This window comes from Myxocyprinus asiaticus, chromosome 38, assembly GCF_019703515.2.
Source record: "Myxocyprinus asiaticus isolate MX2 ecotype Aquarium Trade chromosome 38, UBuf_Myxa_2, whole genome shotgun sequence".
Classification (NCBI taxonomy): domain Eukaryota; kingdom Metazoa; phylum Chordata; class Actinopteri; order Cypriniformes; family Catostomidae; genus Myxocyprinus; species Myxocyprinus asiaticus.
In genome coordinates, this window is record NC_059381.1 from 32,269,032 (window position 1) to 32,293,588 (window position 24,557).

General features: G+C 35.2%; 1 protein-coding gene and 1 pseudogene across 1 annotated transcript in view; both read left to right on the top strand.

The window, feature by feature from the left end:
- LOC127429331 (leucine--tRNA ligase, cytoplasmic-like) overlaps positions 1-8,434 on the top strand; it is a 44,738-nt gene extending 36,304 nt beyond the window's left edge. Inside the window, exons 28-32 of the mRNA XM_051678297.1 lie at positions 3,771-3,881; positions 4,457-4,561; positions 5,638-5,733; positions 6,456-6,588; positions 7,517-8,434. Of these exons, the coding sequence (XP_051534257.1) occupies positions 3,771-3,881; positions 4,457-4,561; positions 5,638-5,733; positions 6,456-6,588; positions 7,517-7,722 (651 nt within the window). The 3' untranslated portion in view covers positions 7,723-8,434. The remainder of the gene's footprint in view (positions 1-3,770; positions 3,882-4,456; positions 4,562-5,637; positions 5,734-6,455; positions 6,589-7,516) is intronic.
- A 7,035-nt stretch (positions 8,435-15,469) lies between these two features.
- LOC127429376 (PLAC8-like protein 1) lies at positions 15,470-19,356 on the top strand (annotated as a pseudogene).
- Positions 19,357-24,557: the final 5,201 nt, after the last annotated feature.

Genomic DNA, 24,557 nt, shown 5'->3' on the forward strand with positions numbered 1-24,557 from the left:
AGGTATTTATAATGCTCAAAAAACTTTAACATGATTTTTTTTACAGAGAAGAAATGGACCACGCTGTTTTTCTGTAAAAGGAGAAAATTAAGAGATATTGTACAGTCAATATGGCATAATAAATCCTAAAAATGTTGATCAAGACCCTGATGTGAAGTAGAAGGGTCTTGTATACCACTGAAAGGTTTAGTTTGCGATTTATCACCAGCTGTACATTATTCCACTTACTACACTTATCAAAAGAAGAAAAAAAAAAATTAACATGAAATATTGATTTGAGTTCAAATTATTGTACTATGTGAGAAGAGACCGCAGTGTAGAATGACAGATGTGAAACTAGCACTGCTTTTTAGGATACTGTTTGCCCCTGACAAAGGTTCATTGTATAGTTTAGCAGTCATTATTAGTGATGGACCTACGTATATATACAGTGGCAAGAAATAAAATGTGAAACCTTTGGAATTAGCTTTTTTTGCATTAATTGGTCATAAAATGTGATATCTTCATCAGTCACAAGTATAGACAAACACAATGCTTAAAGGTGCTGTAAGTGATTTTAGCCGTTCTACTTCCACGAGACTCAGCCATTGGATTAGCCACGCCCCCTCTTTCCAAAACCCAGAACTCCAAAGATACCAGATGAGCTTTATTGAGACTGACATCATGCAGAAACTGTTGTTAAAAACAACAGCAGCAAAATAGTGACCTCAACTGACAACTTTTATGAACAACATGGCTTAAAAATGGCAGTAATTCTCAATAATTTGCTGCAACTACAACACTATGAGAACGTGCAAAATTATTGACCAGTCAAAAGCTTCATTAAACTAGTTTCCATCCACTTTTCGTGCTGTTTTGTTATCGACAAGTTGAAAATGCATAAAAAAAAATGTTTATGAAATTTGCCATCTTCTGCCTGTTTCCATTCAAATGGTCTTTTATCGATAAAAACGGTCTGCGTGATGTCGTCATGCAAAAAAAAAAAAAAAAACACTTTGTCATATATGTTTTGGTTTATCACAAAAGGACTGTGCCCTTAAGCTGTTTCCATACAGGAATGTGTATATCGCTAATTGTGTACTTTTCGCCTCCCAGATGTCCCTAATTTTTTCCTCATTAAGTTTTGGTAAAATGGGGAGAGTATTGAGACAATTCATTGAAATTAGCCAGCTTACTGTCATTTTTAATTTCACAAATAAATGCAAGCAGAAAATGAGGAATTGCAGTCAAAAGGGAACAGCTGGCCTTCTGATAGGACAGTAATATTGGTCCTGATGTTGCGCCTATCGCAGGTTGCCACCGGTTCCGACCCGAAAGCGAATCATCATAGCCCTGCTCAAGCTGCCAACCTGCACCAAGTAGTGGGGGAAACTTTCGGTCTTAGTATAAGGACCATCCATCCATGTGTATATGCAGGGTTTATATATGATACATTCCTGATATTCAATAGGCTATTTTGAACAATCATCTAATCTAAAGCAATGCCATCGCAACTGCATTATGTCCCGCATATTTGTCCTGCATATATGTCCAGCAACTTTTAACGAACTACAGAACTTAATTGACATCTAAAAATAATTTTAGCGTCATAATGCAATTTATATTTTCTGAAGAAGCTCAGCAAATGCGATCCGAGGTAAAGAGGATTCATTTTAAAATATGTAAAGTTTTAAAATGTTCAAAAGCTAGTTTTCTGAAAATGAACTCAGCATTGGTCAAATAGATCTGATAGATTATAGTACTGAGAATGTCATTTAGACGACTTTTGTTTCTACAGAACAGGGTACGGCTAATTTAAGTGTGTGTAAAGAAAAGGCAAGTATATAGGCCTAACAATATTATCTTTTTCATTTGGGAATAATTTGTTTAAATGTAATTCTTTATTCATTTGGTAATTTATTTAATTTAATACAAGGAATTTTACAGGCATTTTTTCAAAAGTAAGCTAAACAATAATTTTAGAGAATTGGGCTATATGTTAGTGTTCCAAAAAACATATGTAAGCTTTTCTTCTAGTATTGTATATTTATTTTTAATTTAAAACATCTTTGTGCATAGAAATTATATGTTTTTTGTATTGTGGGCTAATTCCATGACTGCTGTCTATTATTTTGAATGGTGTGGAAAAGCAACTTTAATAAATAAACGGATGGTTACCGCGATTAATCGTAAAGAGTGGCCACTCATTTGTTCTCCGTGCACTGGTCGATGACAGGTGCATGATGCGAGTTATTTGTGTTGGCACTGCATCGGATCTGTGCAGGTATGCTGTTAAGACCAATCCATAACAGTGCGAGTAATGCTTCACATACAATAAACTGGCTTTCAAGGATGTTAACCTTGTCATGATTAACACAGGCTAATGATTGGCGTAAATTCTGTCATGTGACAATTTTCTCGACAAAGTGTTTCCAAACCAGTTTTTCACGACATTTGAAGTATCGGCATAGAGTTTATGTGCTAGAGTTAAACAGAAAAATATTATGTGGACACTTGTGAAAATTTAGCGAGAACTTGCGTTTCCATCAGCTATATCGGTAAACTAAAATTTTGATGCGCTACACATTTTGTCGCAAAAAAAAAAACCCTTGGATGGAAACATAGTTTAAGTCCGCGGTCCAGGGACTTATTTTTGTTTGCTGTTTACAGATTCTAGAGCTGTCACAGAGACAGGTGAGATATCTAACAACACTTATTTCAGTAATATCTCTCAGGGAGTAGGAACATTTTTTTGCGTACCTTTCCATGAAAAAATCGCTTGCAGCACCTTTAAGCCAACAACACACAAACAATTACAATCTTTCATGTATTTATTAAACACATCCCATTACATATTCACAGTGCTGTGGAAAAAGTAAGTGAACCCTTGGATTTAATAACTGGTCAATCGTCCTTTGGCAGCAATAATCTCAACCAAGCATTTCCGGTAGTTGCGGATTAGACCTGCACAACGTTCAGAATGCCTTTTGGACCATTCTTCCTTACAGAACTTCTTCAGCTCAGACATATTCTTAAGATGTCTGGTGTGAACGTCTCTCTTGAGGTCATTCCACAGCGTCTCTATTGGATTAAGGTCTGGGCTCTGACTGGGCCACTCCAAAAGGTGGATTTTCTTTTTTTGAAGCCATTCTGTAGTGAATTTACTTTAATGTTTAGGGTCATTGTCCTGCTGCATCTGAGTAGCCACAGTACTAAATCATCTCCATTTATAGACAATTTGTCTAACTGTGGACAGATGAATATCTAAGCTCTTCCAGATAACTTTGTAACCCTTTCCAGCTTCATGCAAAGCAACAATTCTTGATCGCAGGTCTTCTGTGATCCCTTTTTTTCATCAGCAGATGCTTCTTGTGAATAACAAACTCAAAATGTTTGAGTGCTTTTTATAAGTCAAAATAGATCTAACCCACACCTCCAATCTCGTTTCATTAATTGGATGCCAGGTTTGCCAACTCCTGACTCTTAATTAGCTTTTGTTGACGTCAGTCTTGAGACAAATGATGCATAATGCAGAATTGCTCAATCGGAATGAAGTTTTCCAGAGAGCCGTCTAATAATGGTGAATATTAGGTTTAGCATAAAAGAATACTGAAACACAGGGCCATGTCCAAGTTGCAAATGGCTTTATTATACAGCACAGGGATGTAGAGTGAGTGGCACATTATTGTACATCTCAGAACAATCCTCTGAATGTCAGTGCTGAATTTGAAATGTTTCAATCTTGATGAGCTGTCAATCAAACAGCTCTTTTTTTCCATTGTCATTTCCAGAGCAACAGTAGAACTCTGCCTGACAATAAGGTTATCGCCATGGAGCTGGGCGCCATGCCAGAGCTGAAGAAATACATGAAGCGAGTGATGCCATTTGTAGCTATGATAAAGGTAAAAGAAGACTTTGGTTCTTGAATTATTAAACGATCCTGACAAAAACGAAAACTGGATCTCAGATTTATGAGCTGGTCAGATACTAGTACCAATATGTGCTATGATCAGAATAGCATACTACGCAGCATGTATATGAGCATAATATGGGAATTTTCTGTTTGCATAGAATACTCAAATGACCTTAAAACAATTGATAAAATAAGTAGGACACAACACGGCACACTGGGTAAAATACTGTATCCCACAATACAGTGTGCTCGAATTGACCTTCCATTTCCAGTGTGATGACGTGACTCTACCCACCCTTGCAACCGTACCAATTGGTTGCTTTTGGAGCCTGGCTGGAGTCACTCAGCACACCCTGGATCCAAACTCGTTTGTTCACAACTTTTAATGTAAAATGTGTTATATGTAGAAATTAGGAAACTATTATAAGAAACTAACTTTCATTGCTGTCTTTGCAAAATTTTTGTTAATGAGAATTAATGTACATAATATTATGGACGGAAATGTGCTTCTTGCACTACGGATCTGCATTGAAGTTGGTCATATTTCTGTCTTTGTGTTTCCAGGATAACCTGGAGAAGAACGGGCCCAGGGTTCTTGATCTAGAACTGGAGTTTGAAGAGCGCACTGTCCTGCTGGAGAACATAGTTTATTTGACCAATTCAATTGAGGTAGCAGCACACAACTGTTCAAAGAACAACCTGAAACTCAATCTTTTTTGTTGACGTAACCAAGGGGGGTGGAGAAAATAATATTAACCAATAATATCACAACCCACTTTTCATAAACCAATCAAATCCCAATACGTAATATCCAGTCCCATCCTACATTATTTTCCACTGAATATTCTGTTTCAAGTCAAGTCATTTTTATAGCACTTTTCACAACACACATCGTTTCAAATCAGCTTTACAGGAAATCATGCATAAAAAAAAAATAAAAAATGAAAATGAAACTGTAATATCTATAATGTCTTACAGTGATCATTGTGTAGTTTGATTAAATATGACTGTAAAATGTGTATAGAAATTAAATAATAATAATTGTATTTAGAACCCCTGTGAGCAAGCCGAAGGCAACTGTGGCAAGGAACGCAAAACTCCATAAGATGTTGGTTAATGGAGAAAAATAACCTTGGGAGAAACCAGGCTCACTGTGGGGGCCAGTTCCCCTCTGGCTAAACAACATGAATATAATGCCAATATTACTTATTTATGTGCAGTGCAAGTCATGGTTTAAAATGTGTAAATGAAGTAAGCTTTAAGGGCCAGTGTTTTAAAAATAAAAATAAAATATTTTTAATGAACTTTAAGATTAAAGACTAATGTCTTTGAAGTCCATCCTGGATTAACTGCATTACACTTGTCTAAAAATGTGTCGAAGCACTCTCATTTTGTTCCAAACCCATTTGTTAGGCAGAACGTTGACCAAAGTCACCATTCACTTTCATTGCATCTTTTTTTTCTTCTTTCATACAATGAAAGTGAATGGTGACTGAGGCTATCAGTCTGTGTATATGCCTTGTGTTTCTCATAAGAAGGTCATATGGGTTTGAAGCAACATGAAGTTTTCACTTTTGGCCTTGAATAACAGATTTTGTCTGTTTTCTTTTGTAAAAACAAATCAAACTACAGTGCTTAATGCAGAAAGGACAGTAATGTGTTGACTCTGTTAGATCTGAGCTCACTTAATACTTCTTTCAGTCAGTAGCTAAATGGTTATCCAGTCTCTCTCTCTCCTCCGTCAGCTGGATCAGATAGACGTGGTGTTCGCCTCTGAGGCTGATGAAAAAGTAAAGGAGGACTGTTGCCCTGGGAAACCGTTCTGTGTCTTCAGATCTGAGGTGAAACCGGCAGCCCACTGAGGCCTTGTCATAGCTGCAGTGCGCGCTCAAAAGCCTCTGCCTATTGTTTTGCTTTTTTTATGGTTGATCTGCCCTGCGTTACATGCAGCTACAGGCAAGCTAATTTTAGAAGCACTTTGGTCATTGGTAATGCTGGTAAGATTCATTTCACAATGGTACAGTGTAGGTGTACAGCATTCATCCGGTGTTTTTGAATTATTACCAGGCTTTTGGTTGACTTTGAATAATTTTCTGAAATTGTATTTACTAAATCTGATTCATAAATGGCTTCCTTAAATTCATTTTTACAAAATAAAATGAATATACACTACTCAGTCAAAAGATTAGACACACTTGACTGAATTTATGTTTTTGGTATGTTTATGTTTTGGTCTAAGGACGAATGCGGGGACCTCGAGACTTATAGGACCTCAAAGTTTCAACAACTTTTACGGGTCCTATAAGTCCTATAATTAATCGACATGTTGATCAAATATTCTTTGATTGACAGCCCTAGTTGTTTAATAGTTTTGATAACTTTACTGTTTTTCAAAAATGTGGAAAATAATTATAAATGAATATTCACAAGTTACTATTAAATATGACATTAAAGTTGGTACACACTCAATGATAATACAAATAAAAGGTTGCCAGTGTTTTAATCTCTGTGACATTATCTATAAATACAGCATCATTAGCTGTGACCTCTGTGTGTCTCATAGCCTGGAGTATCAGTCTCGGTGGTGAATCCACAGCCATCCAACGGTCTGTTCTCCACTTGGATTGACATTCGACAGGGAGACAGCAAAGACAGCATCATCCGCAGACTATCCCGTGTCAACAAAGGCATCAAGGGTAAGCCTTTTAGTGCTGGCATTTGAAAACTATTTGAGCGAAGTCTAATAGTAAGATTTAATAAGGTTTTAAAGAAACTATTAGTACTTAAAATTTACATTTAGAAGCCTACAGATGCCCCAAAATCTATGTGGACACTTAAAGGCATAGTTCACCAAAAAAAAATGAAAATTCTCTTATCATTTACTCACCCTCATGCCGTCCCAGATGTGTATGACATTCTTTCTTCTGCAGAACACAATTTAAGATTTTTAGAAGAAAATTTCAGCTCTGTTGGTCCATACAATGCAAGTGAATAGTGGCCAGAACTTTGAAGCTCCAAAAAGCATATAAAGGCAGCATAAAAGTAATCCATTAGACTCCAGTGGTTAAATCTATATCTTCAGAAGTGATATGATAGGTGTGGGTGAGAAACCGATCAAAGTCCTTTTTTACTGTAAGTCTCTACTATCGCATTCTTCTTTTGTTTCTGGCAATTCACATTCTTCGTGCATATCGCCACCTACTGAGCAGAGAAAATTTATAGTAAACATGGACTTAAACACCTAAACTGTTTCTCACCCACACCTATCATATCGCTTCTATAGACATGGATTAAACCACTGGAGTCTTATTAATTACTTTTATGCTGCCTTTATGTGATTTTTGGAGCGTCAAAATTTTGGCACCCATTCACTTGCATTGTATGAACCTACAGAGCTGAAATATACTTCTAAAAATATTTGTTTGTGTTCTGCAGAAGATAGAAAGTCATACACATGTGGGCTGGCATGAGGGTGAGTAAATGATGAGAGAATTTTTCATTTTTGGGTGAACTATCCCTTTAAGGCACACTCAAAGGTTTCTGAATGGCGTTGTATTTTATAACAAATAAAAAAAAATTCACTGTTGTTGTTGTTTATGAATAACCCTGTTGTAAAAATTTCAGATTTATCTAAAGTGAAGTTGATGCGTTTTGAAGACCCTCTGCTTGGACCTAGAAGAATCCCTGTTTTGGGAAAGGAAGAGGAGGGTAAACTTCCTATCTCAAACAGTTCAATCTTCCACATCAACCTGGACCAAAGCAAAGTTCATATGAGCGATAATGGCCTGAAAATGGACATTGGGGACACTCTAGTCTATCTGGTCCAGTGACATTTTCTATATACAAATATACATTCTATATACATGTTTTTCTCCTTTGCCTCTTTACATGCATCTACAAACAATCTCCTTTTTTATCTGTATCAGTTGCTTGAGGCGTTAGTTAATTTATCATTTAGCCTCAGTGCAACATGTTTAAGGGATAGTTTACCCAAAAAAGGAAAATTCTGACATAATTTACTCAGCCTCATGTTGCTACAGACCTGTAGTTTTCTCTCTCTCTCTGTGGAACACAAAAGGAGTCTAACAATAAGATACACAAAAATAAATTTTGCAGCCGAATGTTCTAACTGCTCTTCTATTTTGTGGGGGGCTTTACTCACAAAACGTTTACTTTATATTCATTCAGATTAATATGAATTAGACTGGAAATATTTCAAGTTTTTTGCTAAATTGTTTTTTTATGTGGCCCCTATACATAACTTACAGGTATTGCTGTACTTTCATACATCTGTGCTGTATTGTAAACCCAGTCTACATATGTAAACTACAGTAGTCCAACAAAGGATATGTGAAAAGACCTGATGTGTTGGGCATTCAACTGTGAACTTGTACAACCTACAGTATGTTGTCTGGGTGCAATAATTCCTGTATTTCTCTCACTATAAAACTCCAGGCAGAAAGGATTATTTTTCTTTCTTGGTCCTCATTCTGTCAAATGACATTCAGTGAACATTTAATAAATAAATGCTAATAAAATTTACATCTGTTTCTATGATTGTCTTTTGAAAATGCCACCTCTAATTATATTAGGGAGGTTACTGGCTCTTTCTCAGGAAATTGTCATTTGTTTCCCCATGACATGTTGCTACTGATATAATTAACAAGAAGAATCACAGATTGCAATATTTGATAGTGGCAAGAAAAAGTATGTGAACCCTTTGGAATTACCTGCATTTATGGATAAATTGGTCTTAAAATCTTGTTTGATCTTCATGTAAGTTACAGTAATGAACAAACACAATCTGTTTTAACTAATGACACAAATGATTGTATTGTTCTTGTACATATTGAATACATCATTCAAACATTCATAGTGTAGGTTGGAAAAAGTATGTGAACACTTAGGCTAATGATGTCAACAAAAGCTAATTATAGTCAGGAGTTGGTAAACCTGGCATCCAATTAATGAAACGAGATTGGAGGTGTGGGTTAGAGATACTCTAACTTATAAAAAAAAAACACAAACATTTTAAGTTTGCTATTCACAAGAAGCATCTTCTGAAGTGGACCATGTTTTGCAAAAAAGAGATAGAAGACCTACGATCAAGAATTGTCGCTTTGCATGAAGCTGGAATGTGTTACAAAGTTATGTCAAAGAGCTTAGATATTCATCTCTCCACAGTTAGACACATTGTCTATAAATGGAGATGATTTAGTACTGTGGCTACTCTCTCTAGAAGTGGGTGTCCAGCAGGACAATAACCCTAAACATTGAAGTAAATCCATTACAGAATGGCTTCATAAAAAAGAAAATCCACCTTTTGGAGTGGCCCAGTCAGAACTCAGACCTTAACCCAACAGAGATGCTGTGGAATGACCTCAAGAGAGGCATTCACACCAGATATTCTAAGAATATGTCTGAGCTGAAGAAGTTCTGTAAGGAAGAATGATTAAAAATTCTTTATGAACGTTGTGCAGGTCTAATCCGCAGCTACCGGAAATGCTTGGTTGAGGTTATTGCTGCCAAAAGAGGATCGATCAGTTATTAAATCCAATGTTTCACTTACATTTTCCACAGCACTCAATAAAGATAGAAAGATTATAAATGTGTGTTGTTAGCTTAAGCACATTGTGTTTGTCTATAATTGTGAATTTGATGAAGATGAGATCGCATTTTATGACCAGCTAATGCTTTAAACCAGCTTTTTCTAAAGGGTTCACACATTTTTCTTGCCACTGTAGATTCTACTTTAAGTGTGTAATGTAAAATAAATTTTTAATAAAATGTAATTTTTAAATGTTTTTAATGTACCTATTTATCACCATTCAATTTTAATGCAACCTTAAGCTTTTATTGAAAATAAAATATGCTTTATGATATTCTTTATGTAGGTTTTTTTAGATTTTATATGTGCGGGGTACTCGCAGGTCCTTAAAAAGTCTTAAATTTCATTCCTTTTGCGTGGTTCATAGTCGTGGATTATCCCTTATTTATCATCACCTCATTCTGTTTAAACCTATATTGACTTTGGCGAGCTCAATATTTCAAGTTAATGCCTACAATCATAATGCCATTTATCATTATGCTGATGGCAGATCAGTTTTGATCTGAGTGACCAGTTGTTGTTTTCTTTTGTCGGCACAAAGTACAAAAATGTTGACTGAATGTTGTGGTGTGGTGCAATGATATTTACTAGTTATGTCCATTATTAGCCATTTTTGTACTGACTTTCCTCCCTTAAAGATTTCAAATATAACTGGGTTGCTGTGCAAAAATGTTTTAAAAGAGAAATGTCATGGGCTGTTAATTGTTTTGTAATTATAATGTGTTATCTATTACAAAGCACACGGAAACCGACTAATCCTACCATTAATGGAGTAGCAAAATCCAGTTACTATCTTCATCTAATGAACAATGCAAAAGGCAATAGCAAGCTAACTTGGAAAAACGTAAATACACTTTTATGGAAGGAACCAAATTTTATAGGAGATTTTAAGCTAATTGAAGACGATTATGCCATTGCTATTACTTTTAATAGTTTTTTTTTTTTTTATTAATACTGTTAATGAATTAGGGGAAAAATTTGCAATAAGGGAAATAAATATTCTTCCAATTGATGATGTGAGTCAAGGTTCAAGGACTAATGAAATGCAAGTTAACAAAGTTATTAGCTCATTAAAAAATTCTAAATGTAGAGATGCTCATCAATTTGACACTATGTTTGTAAATACTCACAAAGATATTTTAACCCCTGTCATTACTCATTTAATTAATTTGTCATTTGAATATAGTGTTTTTCCTATTGCATGGAAACAAGCCATTGTTACTCCTATTTTTAAATCTGGAGATCATTATGTAGTTAGTAATTATAGACCCATAAGCATACTGCCAGTACTCTCAAAGGTTGTGGAGAAGATCGTTTTTGAACAACTGACATCCTATCTTAATACAGTTAAGTTTGGTTTACATTGTATGCAGTTTGGTTTTAGAGTAAATTATTCTACTGAAACAGCTACTTTACATTTAATAGAGCAAATAAAATCTAGACTTGACAAAGGAGGATTAGTTGGTGCTATATTTTTAGATTTGCGTAAAGCCTTTGATACAGTTAATCACAAAGTTCTTCTTTCTAAACTCTCTAAGTTTCAGTTTTCATCTGGAGCTTTAGCGTGGATATCCTAATATTTATCAAACAGAGAACAATGTGTAAAAATGAAAGGGGTTCAGTCCTGTAACTTACATTATACAATGGGTGTACCCCAAGGATCAGTGTTAGGTCCCTTATTATTTAGTCTGTATATTAATGATCTCCCACAACAGTGTGAAGGGATACAAGTGCAAATGTATGCTGATGATACTGTTATTTTTACACATGCGAGAACAGCAGAGTTAGCAGCGGAGAAGTTAAAAGCTGCTATGAAAAGGATTACACAGTGGCTGGAGCAATCGTGTCTTAGCCTGAACATTGGTAAAACAAAGGGGATGTTCTTCTCTAAAACAAATGTTCATTCCCCCAATGTTGATATTTTTATTAATGGTGAAAAGATAGAAATAGTTACTGAGTTAAATTATCTCGCCGTAATATTGGACTCAAATCTTAGTTTTACAAAACATGTAAAGGAAATGGTGAGGACTATTAAATATAACTTGGCACATTTTAGACAATTTAGACAATGTCTCTCTGTTGATGTAGCTAAAACTTTCATGCACGCTACGATCCTTTCTCATATGTCATACTGTCTGACATGTTGGGGTCAAGCTGGTAAAACTGTGATTAAACCCTTAAAATCCCTATATAAACAGACTTTAAAAATTTTAGATAAAAAACCAAACCATTATCATCATTTTAGGATCTTTAAGTTTTGACAATTTTAGACTTTTTTCAAATTTGTGTATGGTATATAACATTTTTAATGGTTTGGCTCCTTCTGTACTCTGTGATTTTGTTCATTTTCATTCTAAAAACTCTGTGAGATCTACTAGATTATTATCCATAAGTGATTGTGATGTTCCTTTTCGTCATTCTGCTTTTGGACTATCGTCTTTCTCAGTGAAAGCTACTACTCATTGGAATGCCTTATCAGAGGATATAAAAGGGTGTACATCTATTGGTCTTTTTAAATTGAAGCTAAAATCTTTTTTTAAAATCGACCCAACTCTGTGAAAATTGACATGGTTGCAGTTAAACTGACTCCTTAATAATTGTTTCATTTGTTTATTTTTTTGGCCCTGATAGGATGTGTGTGTGTGTGTGTGTGTGTGTGTATGTTTTAATGTATGTAGGAACTGTTTGTGTTATTTTATCATTTAAGTTAGTGATGACCTGCCAGGGGACTGTGGATGAAAATTAGCCTTTGGCTAAATCCGGTACAATGCATGAAATGGAAACATTTATGTTAAAATTTGTACATGGTCCCTTTAAAAAAAAAAAAAAAAAATACTAATCAAATTCTAATATCTAATCAAATTCTAAGTAAATTAACTTATTGTGAAAGGATTGACATGATGTAAAGATTTAGGGTTAGAAATTACAAATAGCTTGGTATTTTTTACCCCATATTTAGGATTGTGAGTTTAAGTTTAAGAATACATTTTAAAACCCACATTTGTTGACCACAAATCTGAATAATGAGGCTACGTATGCCTTTATGATGGCCCTTCACTAATTATGGTGCTTATGGTCCTGCTGCTTTGAGCCTGAGGTGGAATAATATAATTTCTCAAAAGTTCAGCTGAAGCTTTTCAAATAAAATTATAAATAAACTGTCCTAATAAGAAAAGCTGAAGGGATATTACTCTATTTTCCTGACAAGCAGGCTATTGCAGATAAGAAGAGAATTCATTTTTACAGTCGGATGCAGCTAGAGACAAGATCAGCCATGCATACTGTAAGTGTGTTCAGATAGACATTTACATGCACTTGAACAGACTTGACTGCCAAATATATAACCGAGCCATTCTACATATGACAACTCCATGCAATGTTTCATTAGTTGACGTGACCCAGTTTGATTCATGTCAGTTGCTCTGCAGAAGGAAGTGATGCGAGACATAAACCTCAAAAGGACGTGCAGTTCTGCATTGCCTGTATTTATGCTCTTGGGGTGCATTTGTGAAGCATCACACACAGGCTGGATCACTGATAAGCTCTTTCTGCATGTTTGTGGTGATATTTGAAAAGTTTTTTGTATATGTGTTTGTATGGATCGTAGACACCAGCAGGATATGTACTGTAAATGTTGTCTCAGTCTCAATAGTGCATGATTATAAGTTTTATAATTGTAGTGTGTAAAGGAGATGGATATTTGTTATATTTGTATGACTTTAATGTACAGTTTGACTTAATGCATTTTGAGCACAGGTTGACGTTTATTGAAACTAACAGATTTCAGCTTTTTCTTTTTTAAATGTAGGTTACATTAAAACTGTCTTGGGAACTTTTTACCATGCCTTCATCTATTTTGGCTACTTTTAAAATAATTTTTATGTATACATTTGTATTATTTTACCAAACCCAGACATTTACTCTTAAAATATAAAACTCCATCACAAAAAAAATAAATAAAAAATAATCAGTACATTTTAAATATTTACTGTGAAAATTATTTATAATTTTTTTGTACACAAAATATGACAGTTGTGGTGTCATTTCCACCACAACCAACAATTTTGTCACTAATAAAGTCAGTAAACTTAACGGAGGAAACAATGTCAGTGAAGAGAGCATGGTTGAGTGATTATCTCATTGTGAAACACTATTTCATGTTAAGCTAGTATCTCATTATTTTGAGATATCTCATTATTTTGAGTTAGTTTCTCATTATTTTGAGTTAGTATCATTATTTTGAGATATTATCACATTATTACGAGATATCTCGTTTTTATTATCTCTTTAAAATATTTCATTATTTTGAGATATTATCTCATTTTTTAAACATTATTTCATTATTTTGAGTTAGTATCATTATTCTGAGATATTATCAAATTATTTTGAGATATCTTGTTTTTATTATCTCATTTTGAGTATCTCATTATTTTGAGATATCTCATTTTTGAGTTAGTTTCTTATTATGAAATATCTCATTTTTGAGTTGGTCTAATTTTTTGTATCTCATTATTCTGTGATTATATCATTTATTGAGATATCTCATTATTTAGATGGAATATCTCATTATTTTGAGTTATCTTGTTTTTGATTATCTCGTTTTGAGATATTATCTCATTACTTTGAGATATAATCTAAGTTTTGAAACATTATTTCATTGTTTTAAGTTAGTATCTCATTATTTTGTGATCTAATTTATTGAGGTATCTCATTATTTTGAGTTAATATCTCGTTATTTTGAGTTAGTATCTCATTTTGAGATATCTCATTTTTGAGTTAGTATCTCATTATTTTGAGATATGGCATTTTTGAATTAGTATCTCATTTTTTGTATCTCTTTATTGTGAGATTATCTCATTTTGAGACATAATTTCATTATTTTAAATTAGAATTATAGTTTATTATTTTGTGATCTCATTTAATGAGGGATCTCATGATTAATTGTTTTATTTATTTATTTTTTTATCTCCTTTTCTCCCCAATTTGGAATGCCCAATTCCCACTACTTAGTAGGTCCTCGTGGTGGCACGGTTACTCACCTCAATCCGGGTGGCGGAGGACAAATCTCAGTTGCCTCCGCTTCTGAGACAGTCAATCAGTGCATTTTATCACGTGGCTCTTTGTGCATGACACCACGGAGACTCCTAGCATGTGGAGGCTCATGCTACTCTCCGCGATCTACGCACAACTTGCCACTTACCAGCAAGTACCACTAATCTGGACCACGAGGAGGTTACCCCATGTGACTCTACTCTCCCTAGCAACCGGGCCAATTTGGTTGCTTAGGAGACCTGGCTGGAGTCACTCAGCACACCCTGGATTTCGAACTCACAACTCCAGGGGTGGTAGTCAGCATCAATTCTCGCTGAGCTATCCAGGCCCGAGGTATCTCATTATTGAGTTAATATCTCGTTATTTTGAGTTAGTATCTCATTTTGAGACATCATTTCATTATTTTACATTAGTATCTCATTATATTGAGGTATCTCATTATTTTGATGTAATATCTCTTATTTTGAGGATCTCATTATTTTAAGATATTATCACATTATTTTGAAATATCTAATTTTCGATTATCTCATTTTGAGTTAGTATCTCATTATTTTGAGATATTATCTATTTTTTTAATATCTCGTTATTTTTTGTATCTCATTATTTTGAGATTATCTCATTATATTTATTTTGTATTTCAAATGAATGAGATATTCAAAATAATGACTTGTGTGCTGTTTTTTATTGTGTGAAGAAAAAATGACAAATCATGGTAAATATGGCTTGTAAACAAAAATATTAAGATGTAATTTTTTCAATTTCTTGGACAAAAATGACAAAATTCTCCTATGATTTAAATTTTACAACTCTTCATTTTCTAATCCAAATAGTTTCAAAAGCTGATCACCTAGAAGACTGAAACCACTCTCATCTTGACCAATCTGATTTGTGAATGTTTTCACAGCAGTTTGTTTTCCTGCCAACTGTTTTTAAGTCCATGAGTCGGGAAGGTGAATAATAAGCACTCTTCACTTTTAATGGCTATTTCCAGTAAACACGCAATCTGGGTTCATGCAAATTCACTTGTTTTAGATAGAGCCTGATTTGTGAAACCTTTCACAATCACATTTGGTCACATTTGATTATGTCTTACTGCTCTACCCCCATTGCCTTGTGTTATAATTACAATATAGCCTGTGTCAATGGATAAATCTATCAGAGAAATCAGCTTATAATTCTAAAAACTGACAACCTAGATGGGTCACAGTAAGCTAAAAAAAAAAAACCTTCATGATTTGTGAATTTTTTCGCAGATCAGGTTTCATCTCTTAACCATTTTTTGAGTTCTGTAGTCAACAGTTTACCTGAAAAATCTGTGTTGTAGGCTTTGAGAGGTCACATTTTGCAAACACATGATAATAATGATAGAAAAACACTATCACAAATCACACAAGAATCACATGCAACATTATTTACATGTCTACAACAGCGCAAAGCGGATTTACATCCAATCGAATTCTGAATTTCAGACCGCAAACTATCTTTACCGCGGTATCTTTACAGGGCTGTGTGAACCTCCACAGTCTTTTCACTGACTGTTTGATTCATACATTACCATATCCAAATCTGATTGGCTGGATTTATCCAACTTCTGTGAGTGTGCTGGATTACACTACAAGTTTTTAACACCAATTTTAGCCCCAATTTTCAGTCGGGCAGAGCCTGTGCTAATCTACGCTAATTGATGCTAGTTGGCTCAAGCCGGGGCCAGTAAGAGTTGATGCGGGTCTATTTTTCTGGTATAATCAATTTGAGATAAACCCACCTTACAATGGCACATAAAAATGAAAATGAACTGTGTTTTATCACATTACGAACATACCAACAAACATATTATGTCAGTCAGATGGTTCCCCCTGTGTAAGTGGGGGTGGGTCTTCTGCCATTTAGTCAAACGCCTGGCTATGCATGATGATGTGAATGATCTTGGTTTGAAACTATCTTTCTCCTCAGCACAAAATGAACTCGTCAGATGGTCGAGACGTTGAACATAACGCAACAGGAAGTGAGAAGATGGAACTTTCTGTTTTGACTCAACCTGGTTTCAGGGTGACCACGACAACAGTGACCACAATCAGTCAGACAGGTGGAGACTGGAGCACAGGGATGTTTGATGTGTGTGGTGACACCAGCACATGTAAGAGGAGGGGCTTGTGAGAAACAGCACCTTGTGGTCAAAAATAGCACCATGTATATAGACAGGTAGACAAGAGCTAAATGTTCTACTTTCTGCATTTTTGACATTTAACCTTGATATTTTGGAGATATTTTGAAATGAAAGGACACTTATCCCCACTTAAAATGTCTGAATGTCATTGCATTATAAACCAAACATTTACTCTTTGTATTTGCAGGCTAACAGTCACTGACAAGGATAACTGTGCATTCTTACCATTATTAAAGTTATTCAGAGATATATATTTTCCAGAATAGTTGCTTTTTCTTGTTAGTGTACTACATACTGTAATTTATAATCTTCTGGGTCAAACTTTTCGAACAGATGTACAGGGCCTTAGTATTTTCTCGGGTATGCATTAGTATGAATTTATTATGAGCATGGTTTGTTTACCATCTCACAATCATTAAAAGTTAATGATATTCCTTAATGATTATAAATTGTTAAGGATTTTCCATTAATTTAAAGTAAACCTGGACATAAATCAAAGTTATGTTTTTTCCAAGAACATTGAATTGTCCATTTCTACCCATTCGATTGCCAGAGCCATATTCATTATGCTGTTTGAGGATCAGTTTTGAATTTAATCCTCATTTATTTATTTTTTGATTTAATTTTTTAATTTTCTCCCCTTTTCTCCCCAATTTGGAATGCCCAATTCCTAATGTGCTCTAAGTCCTCGTGGAGGTGTAGTAACTTGCCTCAATCCGTGTGGTGGAGGACAAATCTCAGTTGCCTCTGCGTCTGAGACCGTCAATCTACGCATCTTATCACGTGGCTTGTTGAGCGCGTTACAGTGGAGACCTAGTGCATGTGGGGGCTTCACACTATTCTCTGCAGCATCCACCCACAACTCACCACGTGCCCCACCGAGAGCGAGAACCACACATTATAGTGACCATGAGGAGGTTACCCCATGTGACTCTACCCTCCCTAGCAACCAGGCCAATTTGGTTGCTTAGAAGAACTGACTGGAGTCACTCAGCACGCCCAGGATTCGAACTCGCGACTCCAGGGGTGGTAGTCGGCGTCAGTACTCGCTGAGCTACCCAGGCTCCCGACTAATCCTCATTTATAAACATAAGCAGCATTAAACTTATTCTAGATATGCATTTGATTTTATTTGTATTTTTACAGATACTAGTCTATGTTTTAAAGCATCTCTTGTCTCTTCTGTGCAGTTCTGATGGGCGCATTTGTGCCATGCTGTTTGGACCTGAGTGTGGCTCATAAGTATGGAGAATGCGTGTCTGCCGCTGCTGCCCGGCTCCACGTTTGCCATGAGAGTGGGCATCAGAGAGCGCTTTAAGATCAGGGTAAGGATTCAACATATAAATAATGTAGAATAATTTTATTAGTCACAGAAAATCAAAATTATTACAAAATGTTATCATGATGAATACAGCTGGGTCATTCTCAGGAAAATGTACCAATTGTAAACTACTGATATATTTGGTAACACTTTGGAATCAGGTTGTATTTGTTAACAATAGTAATAAAGTAAATACATTAGGTATCATATACTAATAATGAACAATATTTTTAAAGCATTTATTCATCTTGGTTAATGTTAATTTATGAAAACCACAACTGTTCATTTTTATTTATTTTTTTTTTTTTTAGTTCATAATGCATTAACTTATGTTAATACAACTTTTGATTTTAAAAATATTTTACTATATGTTAAAATTAACATTAACAAAGATTAGTAAGTGTTGAAAAAGTATTGTTCATCATTAATTCATGTTAACTAATGTGTACTTAACTAGTGTAAACACATTATTTGATAGATTTAGTGTGCAATGCACACTAACATATAAAATAACACATGGGCTACATTTGGTTTTTATATGCTTGTTTTACATATGAATATCATCCAGTTTGCATGTCCCCATTCATTGCCATTATATTTGAATACATTTTATTGTATATGGGTTATATACAGTATATAATGTGTCTAACAATAACATTTTCAAAACCCTTTTAAGCTGAAACAATGAACTTAAAACTATTTACTTCTACTTTTGATCCTTAATATCAGTTAATTTAATACTTATACTTAAGTATTTTCCTCATTAGCTACTCTAACCTTTACTTACAAAAGTTAGAGTAGTACAGTAATTGAATATTTAACAATTCACTGACGTTCCAGCTTAACTATGAATTATTGGGACTTGTTTTGATACTTGAACTTGATTTTTTTTTTTTTTAACTAAACAGTTACAATGCAATATCTCTAGGAATGGAGATTTATATTGTCACAACTCCCTTGTGTAAAGAGGTAAAGAGATCTAGTATTTGACTGTTAGATGAAAATTCCTTAATTTCAACTAGATATTTTTATAGGGACTTGATCGAGGGGTGTTAAATCAGTTTAAGGGAAAGGTATCCTTACTTTACAGCTCTTAGAAATCTACAAAACCTAATTTGTCCAGCTATATCAAATTAAAAATACATTCCAGTTGCTCTACAATTAATGTGTGTGTGTGTTTGTAGGGCAGTGTGCATGAGGACTGGACTATAGTATATTGCTGCTACCCTCTAGCCCTCTGTCAGATGATCAGAGAGATGGAGAAGAGGCTGAAGACGCAGATCTACACTGTTTCCACCATGCTGGAGAGCTCATGAGACACTCTGTGTATGGGGTCAGGACATTTGGTCCCAACAATGTAGGCAAAACCTGAATCACCTATACAAAATGGGGATCATCCAACAATCCACATGAGGAAAATGGCTTTTAATGGTTTTAATGACAATCTATAATGGAAAGGTTCAGGGGTAGTGAAATGTAGAAAATGTCTTTTGCTAAGTATAAAAATAATGGAAGTCATTGGAAAGTCCCCACTATGATGAAAAAACAAATTGTGTGTGTGTGTGTGTGTGTGTGTGTGCAGTCAGCTTAGATTGTCTTCTCGTCAGTGTTTTTGGTGATGGTAAAGACTCTCAGCTGTCAGAATGTTTATTACCCAGGGTCCTGAAGTTCATGCAGGGTTAGATATATCAGTAGCTTGAAGATTGATGTGTCTGACATTTCAAACTGATGGAGAGATAGAGAGACAGATGGGTAGAGAGACGCATGAGTGGAGGTGTACATTTTGATTTTATACTGCTGTCTCACAGTTCATGTAGGGGAGACTGGGGTTGGTCGGCTACAGGGGGTTGGTGTAACACCTAAATGTTCACTTTCTTGACCTACACTGATTGATTCTGTCAGAGCATCTGTTATTGTGAAGACAACGATTCATTTTATCTAGGTCAAAACAAAAAATTGAACTCATCTGCTAAAAATCTTAATCTTAAATCTTTAAAAAATGTATTAATTTTAGTTAAAACTGTGGGGTTTCAGCTATATTTTGATATAAGATTGGTCAGCCTGTGACAAGCTATGCTAGCTGGCTAACATCATTTATCATTTATAAAAAGAGTGTAAGAGGGGTTGGTTGGCACATTGGTATTTGGGTGGGTTATTACACTGGGTATAAAAAAAAAGATTATATACTAATTCATAACCTTCATACACACTATTTAACACCTTAATACCTCTAAATACACACACATTTAACATAAAATAATTGTATAGTATAGTATAATAATAATCTTTTTCTTTCGGCTGCTCCTGTTAGGGGTTGCCACAGCGGACCATCCGTGATCCACATATTTGACTTGGCACAGGTTTTATGCCGGATGCCCTTCCTGACACAACCCTCAGTGGCTGGGGGACTCTCACTCAATTTAGTCTCCAAATCAATTAATCTGCATGTTTTTGGACTTGTGGGGGAAACCGGAGCACCTGGAGGAAACCCACTTGAACACGGGGAGAACATGCAAACTCCACACAGAAAGGCCCAGATGGGCTGGGACTCAAACCCGGGACCTTCATGAGATGACAGAGCTTACCACTGAGCAAGCAGCGATGATGGGCCCAAGCACCATGGTCCATTTCCACACGGTGGCTTTCAGAAAACAATGCAAGGTGGACACATTATTCTAAACAATTTTTAAGCAATTTGGGTAAACACAAGCGTATTGATATCGCAATTGATAGCGCTATGACCGTGACCCATAGTAGCCGCATAAATGTGATCAGCCCCATTGCCAAACATACAGCTAAATTTTCATAAAAATCATACAATGCACACAGAAGATATAAGGAATTTCCTGTTTTACATTTTTAGCTATAAATGTATTGCTGCGCCATGGCGACACCGTTCAAAATATCAAAAATTCGTTCACAATTTAACATCTACAATGTCTTGGCATGATGTTGCACAAATTTGGTGCCAGTCACATGAATCCCCTAGGAGGAGTATTTAAAAGTTCAGAGCTTGCGATTTTCAGAAAATCCAAAATGGCCGACTTCCTGTTGGGTTTGGTGAGAAACAAACTGAAATCAAATGTATTACTTATTGAAAATCTTCACCGACCGTTGCTCTTCTGTGCGCATTCATGAGAGTGCACGAGCAGCAGAATACACAGCCTCTTTTGCGAGATGGGCCGTTCAGGCGAAATCTTGTTTTGTTTATCTAAAAACAGGTCCGCCACGGCAATAGTAACAACAGAACACAACACAGCTGCACACATACAGAAATTACAAAACATGTCTGAAGAGTTTGATGTCGACGAGGAGATGCATTTCTATGCCCAGCCGTATTTGTTTGAAATGGAGTCCTCGGAAATCAAACTGAGAATGATTTAAGGCGTGCAGTCGAAGAAGACATTTTCACTAAATAATACATATGATTTTGGTTTGTTTCTCACCAAACCTTATCGTATGCCTTCAGAACAAGGCATGAGTCACAATAATTTATTAGACTTCTGAATCATACTTCTGTGTCCTTTTGAAGCTTGAAAAGGTGGTCACCGTAAACTGCCAATGTATGACATCGCTGAGCACAACATTTTTTAAAACTGTTCCTTTGTGTTAAGAAAAAGCAAGAAAGTCATATGGGTTTATAACAACACAGGAGTGAGTAAATAATGGCTGAATTTTCATTTTTGGGTGAACTATCCCTTTAAAGTTTGTTCCACCAGAAATATTCAACAAAGTATGAAAAATGTACCAACCAACCCTGGTGCCCCCTACACATGCAGTCTTACTATGTATTAAAACTAAAGTGTATAATTTATGCGCCACTACCATCACCAAACAGAACTGCAAAAATAATGACAGTTGATAATGAATGTAATGAATGTCAAAAAGGTTTTCTGAACATTCCATCTGTCAATGTTTGCCCATTTTTTTTTTTTTGTAATTGTATTTAAAAATCTGAGGACATGTAAAAGCTGATTTGAGATCACGCTTATAGGGTGCCGCAAAGTGTTAAAAAAACTTTAAATAAAGGCCTATTTAAGATTAAGATTTAGTTTAAACATTTACTTTTAGAACCCCAACTTACAGTTGACAGCTCATAATAATTAGTTTATGATGGCGAAATCATGAGATATCTACCTTGGCTCATATGTTAAAGTAAGACTTTTATTCCCATAGAGACCAACCAATCAACAAACAGAATTTCAAATCGATACAATACAGGCATCAGATTTTAGCTAGCCTCCTATCCAACACTTTATTCAAGAAAGGACACGTCTGTGAATAAATTTCATTACTCATTCTATATTTATTTATGCAATACAAATGAATGATGTATGTCAATAACGTAATATGCTTCCATCATTTCGTTAGGAGTTAAACTTAGGTAAAATCATCACACTCTCTTTATTTACTTAATTAACCTTTATTAAATCTTTATTTTTTTATTAAGATCCATAATGGTACCCCCCCCCCCAATAATCAAGACTAGCAAGTACAACCCCCCCACTGCCACAGTTGTGGCATCATTTCAACCACCTCAAACAATTTAGCACCTAATATCTTTTTTCTAATGTTAATGTACCTGTTAATCAAGTTGACAGAATTGTCAGAGAAGAGCATGCTTGAGATGAAATATTAGTGATGCTCGAAGAAAACAAAGAAAATATACAGTATGTTACATTATATTTCCTAGTTCAATTTCTGTAGAGGGCACTGTTGTCACACACACTTTCCCTCATCCATGAAGTAATGAGAGTGTGTATGTGTGTGTGAGACTGCAAATGTACAGCTGCTTTCAAGGGTTTTCTGTGGGGCCCCTGGGGGACAGGAGACCGCTGGAGCCCTAAGCACTACAGATACAAAACCACAGAGGTGAATAATGAGGACAGGGACGATTTTGACACAAGATCAAGGTACGTTTCAAACAGTCCTGCTTTTCTATCACACACACACACTTTCCTGGCTCAGATACAACTGAGCACCAATCTTTACCTATCTTTAAATGGCTTATATGGAGCATTAACCATGTTTTTTCCTCTTGAATGCTGTCAAGATCAGTTGATCGTGAGGTCAAGAATTTGTCTTAAATGAAAGATATGATGCCCTTAGGTTATTTTAAAATGATAGTATTTACGACATGAGTGCACATGAAGGGAACCTCATTGTCATATTTACCCGTGGGGAAACACTTTTCCCTTTGAAGCCATATTTTGAGGGGGTATCAAATAATAATGGAAGCAACATGGTATTGATCATTAAAGCAATAAGCCACGAGAGGCCATGCATTAGTGATTTTACCACATGTAAGGAAAGTTCTTCTTCTTATGTTTTTATTGGCCGTTGGCAAACCAGCTTATAGGTGCTTTACCGCCACCTACTGGACAGGAGTGTGGATCAGAAGATTTGGCAGGATGTGGGGAAGGTGGAGGGAAAAAAAATAAAATAAATAAAAATAATAATTAACCATATCTTTTTATACTCGCTCCATCAGGCCTATTTCTTTCAAAAATGTAATTAACTGTGTATATATTTTCCTCAATGCTGCTCCAAGGATGTTTTTTTAAAGTGAAGTTTAGTTTCAATTTTTCGGGTATTTCTTTTAATTCCTTTCTTTCCTTTACATATGCATTACAATCCATCATCATGTGTTGATTGCAATGTAAACACATTCCATTTGAATGTCTACCTATTAAATGAAGTGCCTTGTTGAGCCCTGTGTGTCCAATTCTGAGCCGAGTGATAACCATTTCTTCACTTTGATTTTTTTCCCATCTCTCTTTTCATGCCAACAGAGCTTTGAATATTATACAAATGTCTTCCGGTGTCATTAATGTCCCAATATTCCTGCCATATTTTTTGAGTTTGATCTTTTATGATTGCTTTAGCTTCAGCTTTACTTTATGCAATCTGTAAATCTACTGTTGGTAACATATCCACTTCTTCATTTCCTTTCACACCAACATGTGCAGGAACCCAAACAAACCATACATTCAAACCTTTATTATGTAATCTGTTTATTGTTTGATATATTTCATTTAGCATAGCAAGTCTGCATGATTTCCCTGATTTTATACTTATGAGTGCAGACAAACTATCAGATGCAACTAAAACATTTTTTTTGGTTATTTTCTTCTACCCAGTGTAATCCTAATATAGTGGCTACTGTATAAACTGAAAGATGATCTGTTGTTCTTTTCTTGATAGATTTTCCACATTGTGGGATGTACACTACAGCACCTGTGTGTCCATTTTTAGGGTTCTTTGAACCATCTGTGAATATCATTATTTTATTGGTAAAATTCTTTTCTAAGTAGCTTTGGACAATAAACCAGACAGGTATTTGTTTCGATTTATCTTTTATTTCCTCATGTATTTGTAAATCAATAAATGGCATTATAAACATCCAAGGAGGGATATCTGAGTATGGGACAGTAGGACAATACTGTATACTATGCAAACCTATTTTCCTTGCTTTCACATTCACAATCCATCCAAAACTCCTGAAATCTGATTTACT